Below are 12,010 nucleotides of genomic sequence, written 5' to 3' on the forward strand. Positions count from 1 at the left end.
AACGACAGCAACAACAAGAACAACAACAACAACAGCAACAGAAACAACATAATCAATGAGGATGTTCGCGCGTACAATGCTGAGGTTAAGATACTGCGTATGAACTCAATGCCTTTATAGAGTTGTTGTTGTTGTTGTTGTTTGAGCTGGAGCTCCTGCTCCTGCTGCTGTTGCTGCTGTTGCACGTTGCTGTCCTTAATATAATGCAAGATTTTGCTTTTGTTATTGGCTTTTTGTTGTGCTTGCTGCTTGCGCACAATGCGTCCATTCAACTGAAAAGCCAATGCAGGGGAAGCTTCAGCTTAAGTGTAAATAAAGCTATATTCTCGGGATATCATGTGTGTGTGTGTGTGCCTGAGTATGCTTGTGTTGATTGTTGGAAAGTGCATTTTCGGCCATTGGCCTCCCTTAGTTGCTGCTTTAAAGTCAACAGCCTTTAAGACTTCGGTTAATGGCATCTCTTTTGGAATTCAAGCTCATTAACATCAAAGCAGATAGCACGAGGAACTTATTTATAGCAGCATTTGGCAAACTATTCCGTTGGGGTGGGTTGTCATCAGGGTGAGGGGGTCGGACCTGACATTCAAGTAAACAACTAATTACAAGGCGTTACTCATACGCCACCGTGCCCACTGCTGGGAATGGGCTGACGCCGAAGTGCCTCCTTCTCTACTTTTTGTTGACTGTACAACTTCATTGCTTTGCGATAAACTCGGCACACAATTTGAATGCTAATCAGTGCTAGCGATGGCCTAAAGAGCGCTGCCTTTGTTGGTGCCTTTGCCTTTGCCTTTACCATAAACAAGCCAACTAATAAGAATGTTTAAGCACTGTTATTGTTATATTTGTATGTACATATTCCTTAATGGCTACTGCTGCGGATTCACAGTACAAATTCGTAGGCAGCAACATAGTGAAGAGGCAAGAATTTTAAGCCGAGTGTTTTAAAGCATTAACTATAGTTATAGTTGTTACAAAAACTATTTCTCTATTAAATTAGCGAAATTTTGATTCAAGTTACTTTGCGTTAAGTTTTCATGGAGTCTACTTTAGTCTTCTTGGAAGTCCTGGCCAGCATTATCTGCCGTCGCCAGTTGGCAACACCAAGGCTGCTTAAGTCCTGCATGGCAAAAGTATATTTTAAACGTAAATGCACTGAAGTCCGTTAGGTATTCTAGGAAATTCTTCACTTTACTGACTGATTTTCCCATTCTGATAAAACTAGTGTTCTGGAAGCAAAATGCGTTCTAAGAAACATATGCGTCGACATGTGTACGCTCGTATGTATTAGGCGCAGTAAGTTTAGCATTAGATATTATTACACAATAGATAGAAATTTTATTATTGGGTTAGACCTGTCAGGTATATCAATATAGTTCGTTAACAAAGCTTGCAATCATTGAGAATGTTTTGCTAGATAGATATAGTATTATATAATATTCATCTCTTACATAGCTTTCAGTAAAAATATCCATACTAATTCGCCCCCATCATTCTTTCTCAGTTCTCTTAAGACTTAGTTAGTTGTAAATTAAACATTTTTTAGTGCTTTTTTCTTTAACCAACTTTAAATATGGCATTGCTAAGGAAAGTTATTTGTTGTATGCGATTTATGGAACATTAACAATTCTTAAAAAGGACAGATTTATCGATTTATCTATTAATTAATCTAGCAGTCACAAAATAATCTTTCAGTTTTTAACCTAGCTTTGAGAAGTCAAGCTTCGTGAACATTGTTATAATAATAACAAAATATAAAAATCTTTAGGCTTGTTCGTCTCGACGTAAGAATTCCTACTGTACTTGCTTATATTTTGTTTGTTTTCTGAGTGTGTATATGTGTTTGTATGATTATTGCGGCCATGCGTACTAATAACTTCGACTTTGAGCTGCGACTTGCGGCCCAGTTACCCACTAAAAACATAAAATACCAATCAAAAAACTTTTCGCATACAGCATAAAAGTAAAGTAAGCTATAAAAATGATTATTGACAATTGAAGAGCAGAGCGTACAGTGTTTGGATTGTGGAGAGAAAATGGCTAACGTCTGGCGCCAGTCGCTTGGCGCTTAATTGCCGGCAGCGGTTTCCGCTCGCACAAATGAAATCGGCGAGCCAAGGCTCCAAGCGACACGCTCGTGATGAAACAAATGGCCAAAAGTTGACAACGTCGTCAGTGTCGGTGTAATTCTAGTAGTGGTTGTTATTGTAGTGGATGTTACTATTGTTGTTGTTGTTGATGATGGGTCTGCTTGTTTCGCTTGGTTAGTTAGTTTTACAGTTGTTAGTTAGACGGGGCGTATGCGCGATGTGGCGTGCCGTTTTAACTCTCCCTCTGAACAAATTATAATGGCTCTTTGTGAGGAATATTTGCTCGACACTGCTTTTGACTTTTCCCATTTTCAATTTTGCACATTTTACAAATGGCAGAAATTTTATTTCATTTTCATGTTCTGCGCACACGCTCGGTTATTGGATTTAATTCAAGTAGAATTATTGAAAGGTGCCAATGCCACTCACTTCCAATTTGCCAAGGCAAAAATGAGTGTAAAGCTATCTCTATATTGAATGCGTCTGTGGGTGTGTTCTATGTCATGTGTGTGCGTGTGTGTGTGTGGTGTGTAAGTGTGTAAGAGTTTGGGTTTGACAAACGTTGATATGTGCGCTTGTTTGTCATTCGGAGTGCGCTTGTGTGTGCGTGCGTCTGATGACAGCTAATCCAATTAAAAGTTTTATTTGTTACATATACGCAGCGCTATGCGGCCTCAGAGAGTGTTCCACTGAATGACTGACTGACTGACTGACTGGTCCCTCAGACTGTGTGTCATTCAATGAAATTAATCTAATAAAGCTGGCTCAAATATACGAACAAATGTACAATATGTTTAGTGTGTACATTTGTAGAGTTGTAAATTCTACTTATATTTCTATTTATACTTTGCTTGATTTTAAAGCAATATCCAGCTGCAATAGCCTCTACAAAGTTTATAGAACTGAGCTGAAAGCTTATAAAAAGCAGCCCTAATTAAGCCCAGATACTTGGCCAAGTCAAGCACACGGCCAATTGTCTCGAGCATGATCGCTGGCCAGCTCAACTTCTGCACGTACACGACAGCAACAACAATAAGAAGAACAACTGCCACTCGATACCCCGCTAACCATCCCACTTACCTGTCCTTGTATTGACTGATTGGCGGTGAATTAAAAACGGCAACATTCGGTTTTCCGCTCAGCTGCAAAGTTTTCCGTGACTTGCCAAGTTGATTCTCGGCCACGCAGGAATAGTTGCCAAAGTCTTGTGGATGCACTTTGCGTATAATCAGCGTGTGTCGTGAGCCGCGATTCTCCATGATGTGGCGCTCGGTGGTATCCAATTGCATGGTGTCTTTGAACCAAATTACCTGTAAATAATTGAAAACTTGGTCAATTCAAGTCGGCAAAAGTACGATCCAACTAACTCTAACAAGTCTGTCAGTGGAGAGTCGAGATGGGAGCTTGATTGTTGGTAACACGGCCAAAGTGAAGACGATTTGTGGTCAGGCGCTTCTGCGCCCCACTTACAACATGTAGCTGTCACTTTCTTGGCAATTAGCCGTAATTTCTGTTCAAATTGAAAACGACGTTCGGAACGAAGGCGCTCTACTCGTATGTGCGTGCGCATTGATTTTAGTTGTCATGTTAACAATAATTGCAGCAATTGAAACGAAAATAGCCTTACACTGGGCGGTATAAGTATTTAGACACTTCCTCTTGCATTTTAAATGCATAAACTATTTTTGTTCTTGATAAGTTCGCGTATATGTATGTACTTGTAGATGTAATTAAAGTAAGAGTTTTATAAAAATATGGTTAATTATGTTTCTAAAATTATAAAATAAAAAGTACCTTCCCAAAGTTAAAGCAATTACTTGTATACATACATATCATGGAAATAGCTCCGTTTCATTAATTCTTAGCCTTAAACTCTTAACTACTATAATGCAATCATTTTATAAACTGTATCTGCAAGGAAAAGGAGTGGCTCCAACTAATCTCTAAAAAATAAAAATAAATATCTGTTCTATTCGTACGGGGCTTTCACATTAATTTTAACACACATTTATTGTTTTTGAGATTTGATTTTGTCAACATACTTGCTCAGTCAGTCTATCGGTAACTTTTCTATATTTAAGTATGTATGTATATAATTTTTCCTCCCATTTTTGTCTCTAGTTCATAACTGGCAAATACTACAATAGCATATTTGGAATGTCAAGTGAGTAAATAGAAGCAACAACTACAACTACAACTAAATAAAACGGGCAACAACAGGCACACGGTTGACTGCCTAACTATGTGCGACGCTGACAGGCGGCTGTGCGTGTTTTGGAAATGAATCGGAGCGTTAGTCACACGCAGACAGCTTTGAAAATGTGCCAACGCTGCAGTCTCCGGGATTCTCATGTGCCCTCTCTGCCACTGCTGCTCATATGGCCGTCGACATTTTGACATTGCGAGAGAGGCAAGCAGAAAACAGAGAGAAAGGGATAGAGAGACAGGCAAACAGACAGGCAGAGTAACGGGAATGAACGCACGAATTAGCAGCCCCGCTCAAATCTACACCAGCAGGTGCACAACGCATGACGCACATACAAATATCTAAGCGAGAACGACAGCAGCAGCAGCACCAGCAACAACAACAACAACAGCAACAATAACAATAGAGGAATAATAACGAATCCAACAACTAACATCAGCAGCAACTACAGACCAAACACATGCAGAAAAAATATTAAAACAAATAAATGAAAAAATTATTCCTCGTTTCGGGAGTGGTCCCGAACATACACATACACTATATATGTTTTCGTATATATATATATATATACAGTCGAACCTCGATAGCTTCCGTTATTTCTTCCCAAACTAAAAAATAATTTCAACTAAAGAGAAATAAACGAGATCCGCTGATCAAGCAACTGAGGTTCCTTAAATACCTGAGTTAGTCAGCAACCCATATGGAGGCAAGAGAATCCTTACTTTTCTATCAAAATGTAGAGTATTCGCTTTATTAAGACAATGCCTTTTAAAGAATTGAATGAGATGTGTCAAATATTTATCAATGGAATGGGACATCGAAATGCAGGCAAGCGTTTTTTCTTGGCTTTTAATTCTATTTAGAAACTTGAAAATTAAAATGAATGCTTAATCAATATTCGAGCGAAGTCTTTAAGCCCTTAACTAAATAAACTATTGATAACTTGAATGATTAGAAATAAAATGGGAGTTTTTGTGATGAATTGGAAACGTGGCCCGTGGCTCCGCTTTTTTTTTTAAAGAAATACCTAAAATAATCAAAAATGTATGAATATTACTAAACCATTTATAAAAACTGCATACGATTATTAATACCAATTCATATTGAGTTTTCTTAGCATCATAATAATAATTTTTGAATAAGTTAAAAGAACTGTATTATAAAGTACGTTTCGAAGAGATTTAAAAAGAAATTACTTTAATCGAATTATGTTCTAACTGCATATGAAAAACTAAAAAAGGTATGTTTTAAGCAAAATTGGAACACAATGGGGCAATCTAGTTTTCATTATATCGTTTTATCTAATTGTTCAAATTCCTAAAAATCTTTCAGCTACGTAAAAAAAATTCAGACATTTCATCATTTAATTAATTAATTTGTACAATTCTAATATAAAACACTTGCTAACATATTTATTGACCTCCAGTGACTTAAGCTTACATCGGACTTATGTCTATGCTTTAGTGTCTAACATAGAGTATATCAATGATGGGAATTGAATAACCTGATTCAAAAATTTGTTTATTTATAGAATTTATTAATTTAAGTACCAAACATTAGTAGTGGGAGAGCGGGAGAGTGAATGTAGGAATTACAAACGTGTTCTTACGCAGACATAGAAGAAGCGGAATTCGGTTATTCAAGCACTTGAACTTTTCGAGATCTACATGTATATCGAATATATCTGACTAAATGCACTTGTCAGTTCCTTCTGATCAAGAATTTGGGGTTTGTCACTCCCCATTCTGTGTGTTGCATAAAAACATTTACAGTCAAGCCAGTTTTATAGTCTTTTACTTATTAGAGAATGAATGGATATTTGAAGAGTGTGTCTGACCTAAAACTGCCTTTAAATGCAAGCAACTAACATTTTAAGTCTTACAATCTTCCACTATTCCATTTAATTTTGGAGAATATGATGATTCCAGTTAACCTAATAAGACTGTACTAAACAAGTATATACAAGTAGGACAGAGACAGAATCATATTCTGGGTGTCCTGTGCTGCCCGTTTTTAGTTGTGCTTTGTTTTTATTTATTTTCTTGTTGCTATTTTGCGCAGAAAGCTTACACATTGCCCATGTTTCATATCTGACGCATGTCAGACTGTCCTGGCCACCCCTTCGACCTAACTGTTTTCTATAGCCGGCGCTCGTTTGCGACGCGTTACGCCTCTTTATTGGGCTGCATGCGAGATTAGGTAAGACTGCCGCTTTGGCACATATTCCATTAAAATGGCTGTCAGCGATGCATATGTGTTGTCATATTTGGCTCGGTCAACAGACATATATACGGGTATATTTAGTATGTACTATATAGTAGTGTGAGCAATGCCAGAGCAGCCATAAATGTTTGTTATTATTTTTCCAAATTGTTGATGTTTGCGTTTTTCATGCTTGCCGTGGAGTTTGTTTTTTCTGCTGTTCCTGTTGTGTTGATTCTTCGGTCCCAGTTCATCAACGTCATTATCAACAGTGGCAACAAAAACTACAAAAACAAGCCCAACAAAAATAATAGAGTAGCCATCATCTGCTCTTTGGCGCCGCTTGGTCGTGCGTAACGAGGCGTAAGTGTTGACGCGGCATAAAAATACGTCCGAAAATTATTTTATTTCATTTCATTTTTTTGCGCTCTTGTTTTCCCCACATTTCCATTTCGCACCCTTGATTATTTTGTTTTTGCACCACATTGCTGCTAACCATATTAATTCCTTGGCAGTGAATTATTGTTAAAATGATGCCATTGATTGCCGCCGCACCGGCAACAACATCAATTGATTGCGTACACTTCCTTAATCTGCCTTCTGCACACGCCTCCTTGCAGTTCATCAAGGCGCGATACGCGCACAAATGTTGCGCCAATCAATCTTTTGCACTTGCGCGTAATTTTCAAATGATTTTGTTGTTGTCGAATTCTGAACAACCAGACAAAGTCTTCAGACAACTTCAGCTACAACAATAACAATGCAAACAATATGTAGAAGAAAGGCAAAAATTAGCATTGATGAGCAACGAGTAAGGCAAAAAAAAAAAACCAATCAACACTAATCAGGCAGGAAGAAAAGAAATGAATTTTCCTCGTGCACATCCTTCTCCAGCTCGTCCTCGTCCTATTCGTAGCTAACTTCGAGTTCCAAAGCGGAAATTGTTTGCGGAAAAGTGTTGTTAGGTATATGTATGTACATATACAAGTATGTGTGTGTGTGTGTGTGTTAGTGGCGCAGCTGCGTGTCATGCTAAAGAGGTGCCTGCCAAAACAAATAATTGCGAATACCATGTGGGAATTACGCATACGCCACGTAGGCACGCACAAACACAACATCACACACAAGCTCCCAGCTGCGTGTCGATGTGTGTGTATATTTATACAAGTGTGTGCGTGCGTGCCTATGTCTGCGTGTGTGCAGCTTGGTGTCGCCACTAATGACCAGCGTTTGACTTAAGTTGCTTTCGTCAGCTCTTCCCTGGCGCTTTAATGACCCCCAGGCACTTCCATGGTAGAGTGCGGCTGGTATGGAAAATGCAAATAGAAAATTGCGTAATAAATAACTTTTTGTAATTAATTACGTCAACAGTTTACAATTCAACGGCAATCAGCGAATCGGACACCTAGCTAGCCAGTCAATATTCAATAGGCAGTCAATAGCCGCATAATTGAAACAATAATCACGACACAGCTCTTCAGCTCTGAGAACGCAGACAAGAGTACACAACAGCAATAGCAACAGAAACAACAACAACAACAACAGCTACGAGTACAACAACACCAATATGACGACAGTCGAGCGAGCTCTAATTAAAAATCAAACAAGCGCAGAGGGTGAAGCAGTCGCTTCATTTAGTTTCAAGAGCACCACTTCGAGTGCGCTCCTTCAACTTCATCATCATCATCATCGTCATCATGATCATTATGTATTCCCTCATTATCATTATCTTCACTGTGTACAATCATCATTAAGCGTTAATTTCATTATCAGCTACACAATTATGCACGACATTTGTGGGCCGCATTCGTTGGCTAAGCAATCGCTGACATATGAAAACGTTTGCTTGTCAAGCTGTCAGGCAGTTAATGGCACCGTAACATTGTATTTGGATTGATTTTGTTGATTTGTTGGAAAATTTCAAATATGCACAGGTGGGTTTTTTGGAAAGAAAAGCATTACATTTTAAATTACTTCATTCTTTGATCCAAGCAATCTCGTTTCGTGTAAAACGTCAATCTGTTTTGCATTCCGATTGAATTTATTTTATTTAAGATCTGCCCTAGGTTGAACTAGGTTGAATTGCTAAATTTTCTGATAACTTAAAAATTTAAATCAAGATTCTGTTATAATGATTGTGGGACATCTGCTAGCTCGTTGAGCTATAGTATAGGCGTGGCATTTCATCAAAATAAAAATTGATAGAGATACTGTTTTTAATTTTATCTACACATTGAAATGTCTACTGTGGTGGGGTTTGCACCACAAGTAAAACACGTCCGCTCTGTTTGCCAATCTGTTTAATACTGTCCTTTGGTATTCCAATCACTCGATATCATATAACATTCGATCATTCGATATCACACATGCTTACATGCCTATACTCATACTTATACTACTACACTACATATTTTTGTTGTTTTCTTTTCATGTTGTCCAAACACATCATGAAAACTAACTGAAACACTACTTGAGCGAACATTCGTAACTTTGTAGCCAACAACTTCAAGTTGGCTGTAAACTTTATAGACGAATTGTCTAAATTTAAAACGTAACGTGGCTCTCATGGGCACAAGTATATATACTTTTTAGGTGTGCGAGCTAGTTACACCCAAAATCATTAAATCATACCACACATAATTGGTTCGTCTATGTACGAAGCATATCTAAATCATGGTGTTCGTTTTGTGGTTCGCTGTAGATTTAACGGACAGTCAAGCGAGATAAGCATAACTTAGTTAACAGTCGGGAGTACCATCAACTTATTATATTCGTAAAATGCTAAACATATAGAATTTGATTGTAAGCAGCAACCACAACAATTGGTTAGGTTGGAACCATTGATGGCCATCTAAATAAACGAGAAGCTGCGGCTAGATTGAGATCTCAGTCTTGCATTAAGTGTTCGAGGTTTTGGCAGTTAGGTTTGGCGGCTAAATATGCGACCACCAATTGGTATTGAGAATAGAAACATATGGCCAAGCTAACTTTTAATTAGTAGCAAAGGAAACAATTTTTAAAACCTCAATCGATTTCAAAATCAAATCAAGTTGCATAATGTGTACGCACAAATATATTCCAAATCCCTATAATGATGTCAAAGATTTCAGAAGTTATAACAGCTAGACTCGCCACCTCACGCTAATCGAGAATTCCTATAGCTGTGCAGTCTGGTAGGGCAGCAAATCTAAAGGAAGTTAGTGCAGCAGCTTTTGCTATATTGCACATAACAGCAAATGCTTAGCATTCCATTCATGGCATTATGGAATTAGCCTTGTGTCATAGATAGCCGTTTAGTGCCGCAAAAGCAAATGGGCCATCTTTTACTCGATTAACGGGCCGCCGATAAAACAGTTGGTAAAAGCCAACTAGTCTGAGTAAATAGGGCCAACAGCGCGTTGAAAATCGCAGTCATGCCAATGGTGGCAATGTTTTGTGAAAACGCGAAGATGATTACCAATTTGAAATTAATTTACAAACTAATTAAAAGCAAAAGCGACAACAGTAGTAGCCTCCTCCGTACGCTTCACTGAGTGATGACAACGCATGCCGTCATCAAAATTGTCAGCGACAGCATCGTCGCCATCCTGAACCTGCCTTGTTGACGTCACTTGTTGTTGGCGGCCATGCAACGCCCATTAATGTTGTTAGTTGTTGATGGCTCTGTCAAATGCTGCTGCATGTTTAATGCGCCTGACATCGATGACGCTGACGACAGCACTGGCTGACAGTGTACCGTACGCTGCCCATGATGCTGCTGATAATATCGATAATGATGTTGTTATTACAAACGCCCCCCACCCAACACCTTTCCCCCACAGATACCATTGATGCTAATGACAATTGCTCTAATGACTATGTCGCTGCCTGCAGCTGATGGTCGGAGTGTTACGCGTAGAGGTGGATGGGGGGCCTTGTGGCTTGTTTATGGTATTCATTATGCAAGAAATCAACAATATCAATGGATTATGAATATGCCAGACTTGTGCCGCAATGCGTAATTAATATGTAAATATGCATATAAGCTCGCAAGAGCTTTCAACGCACACTAAATTATTAATATGTTGCTTTGCTGAAGAGTTTGCGGTTTTCTACAACCTTCCAACAACGTAGCAAGAAACTATTCTCGCTCCCATGCTCTCAACAAACTGGAGGTGTGCGCGTGCATTAAAAATTTGTCTCACTTAATCGCGAATGGTAAGTACAATTGCGTGATTCCGTACATAAATCTTCGCCTGTTTAAAAAGTTGATGAAACAAAATTTAATTTATCAACTCCTGATGCTCCTGACACTGCCAACAATACATACATATGTCATATCTGTAAAATATATCTTTGCATTGCACTTTCTGGAATAACTTAATAGCACAAAAGAACGGAGATTGAGTTCATAAATACTATCATTTTATTTGCGACCCATTTTAGAGTTAAATTTTGAGTTCTACAATATGATTTCAAAATCCAGTTCCAGCGCTTAACATTCTTTCTCCTATACTTAATTCTACTTCATTAATAGATTGAGTGTCAAATATTCTATGGTTCTTAAATGTCATATAAAAAGAGAGTCTTATACCTTGAAGACAGTTTTGATATTTGAAAATCAGCATCACTCGATAAGCAATGTTTTTTTTTTGCAAAAATAACAAGCTCAAAAAAATCATAAATTTTCCATAAAGAATCTCTTCTTTCTATATCTGGAAGCCTTTCGTAACTTGCATATTTGATTCTTAACATCATTTTATATCCTTTGTGCGGCTCTGGAAAATGTACACTGCGTAGAAAGCCGTGGAAAGTGTTAACAAAATACAGTATATGCGTCATTTAAAAATAATAATTTCTTTTACCATTCATAAATTTAAATAGCAGCATAACCGATTTAACCAAAAATTTGCTAATCATTTTTTTCATTAGATTTTTTTTGGGAAAAAAATCACAATTTTTTTATTTGTTTTAATCTTTAATACAAATCTACGCAGTTAGTGAATTCACAGACAGCAAAAAGCGATAATAACAATAAGCGGATGAGAAAGCACCTAAAAATCAATTCACACTATTTCAGGTAAGTCTCAAAATTGTATGGAATTGAGAGCACAGCTGATAATAAATTGATTAATATTTGGAACATATTATCGCCATTTAGCAGGTTTGTTTATAATTGTCTGTCAATTCTATCTTCTCTAAAATGACTCCAATTAGATTATATACTCTAAAAGCTTGGTTTTTATCCATAGCTTCTTTTCAGAAAAACCATATTGAAAATATTTGCTTGGAGGTTAAAGCCTTAAATTTCCTGGATTAGACCAATTATTATTTCGTGACAATTTTTCTGTCACGTGCACATATTTGCACTGAGCTTTTGTCATCAGAAGTGTAATTAAAAATGTGCGAGCAAACAATTGAGCTGCCACAAAATGAATGTCAAAGGCAATACAATGAAATACCGCAGCCGTTGTCACACACATACACACACACACACACACACATACAAATATAACCACACACTAACCGAGCC

The 12,010-nt window shown here is 37.7% G+C and overlaps 1 protein-coding gene across 1 annotated transcript in view; it reads right to left on the reverse strand.

Moving 5' to 3' along the window:
- Positions 1–12,010, reverse strand: part of LOC115620379 (hemicentin-1) — a 170,012-nt gene that overhangs the window by 16,290 nt on the left and 141,712 nt on the right. Inside the window, exon 9 of the mRNA XM_030513586.1 lies at positions 3,171–3,400. Within this exon, the coding sequence (XP_030369446.1) occupies positions 3,171–3,400 (230 nt within the window). The remainder of the gene's footprint in view (positions 1–3,170; positions 3,401–12,010) is intronic.

Source organism: Scaptodrosophila lebanonensis, unplaced genomic scaffold (genome assembly GCF_003285725.1).
Source record: "Scaptodrosophila lebanonensis strain 11010-0011.00,11010-0021.00 unplaced genomic scaffold, SlebRS2 tig00000024-arrow-pilon, whole genome shotgun sequence".
NCBI classification, from domain to species: domain Eukaryota; kingdom Metazoa; phylum Arthropoda; class Insecta; order Diptera; family Drosophilidae; genus Scaptodrosophila; species Scaptodrosophila lebanonensis.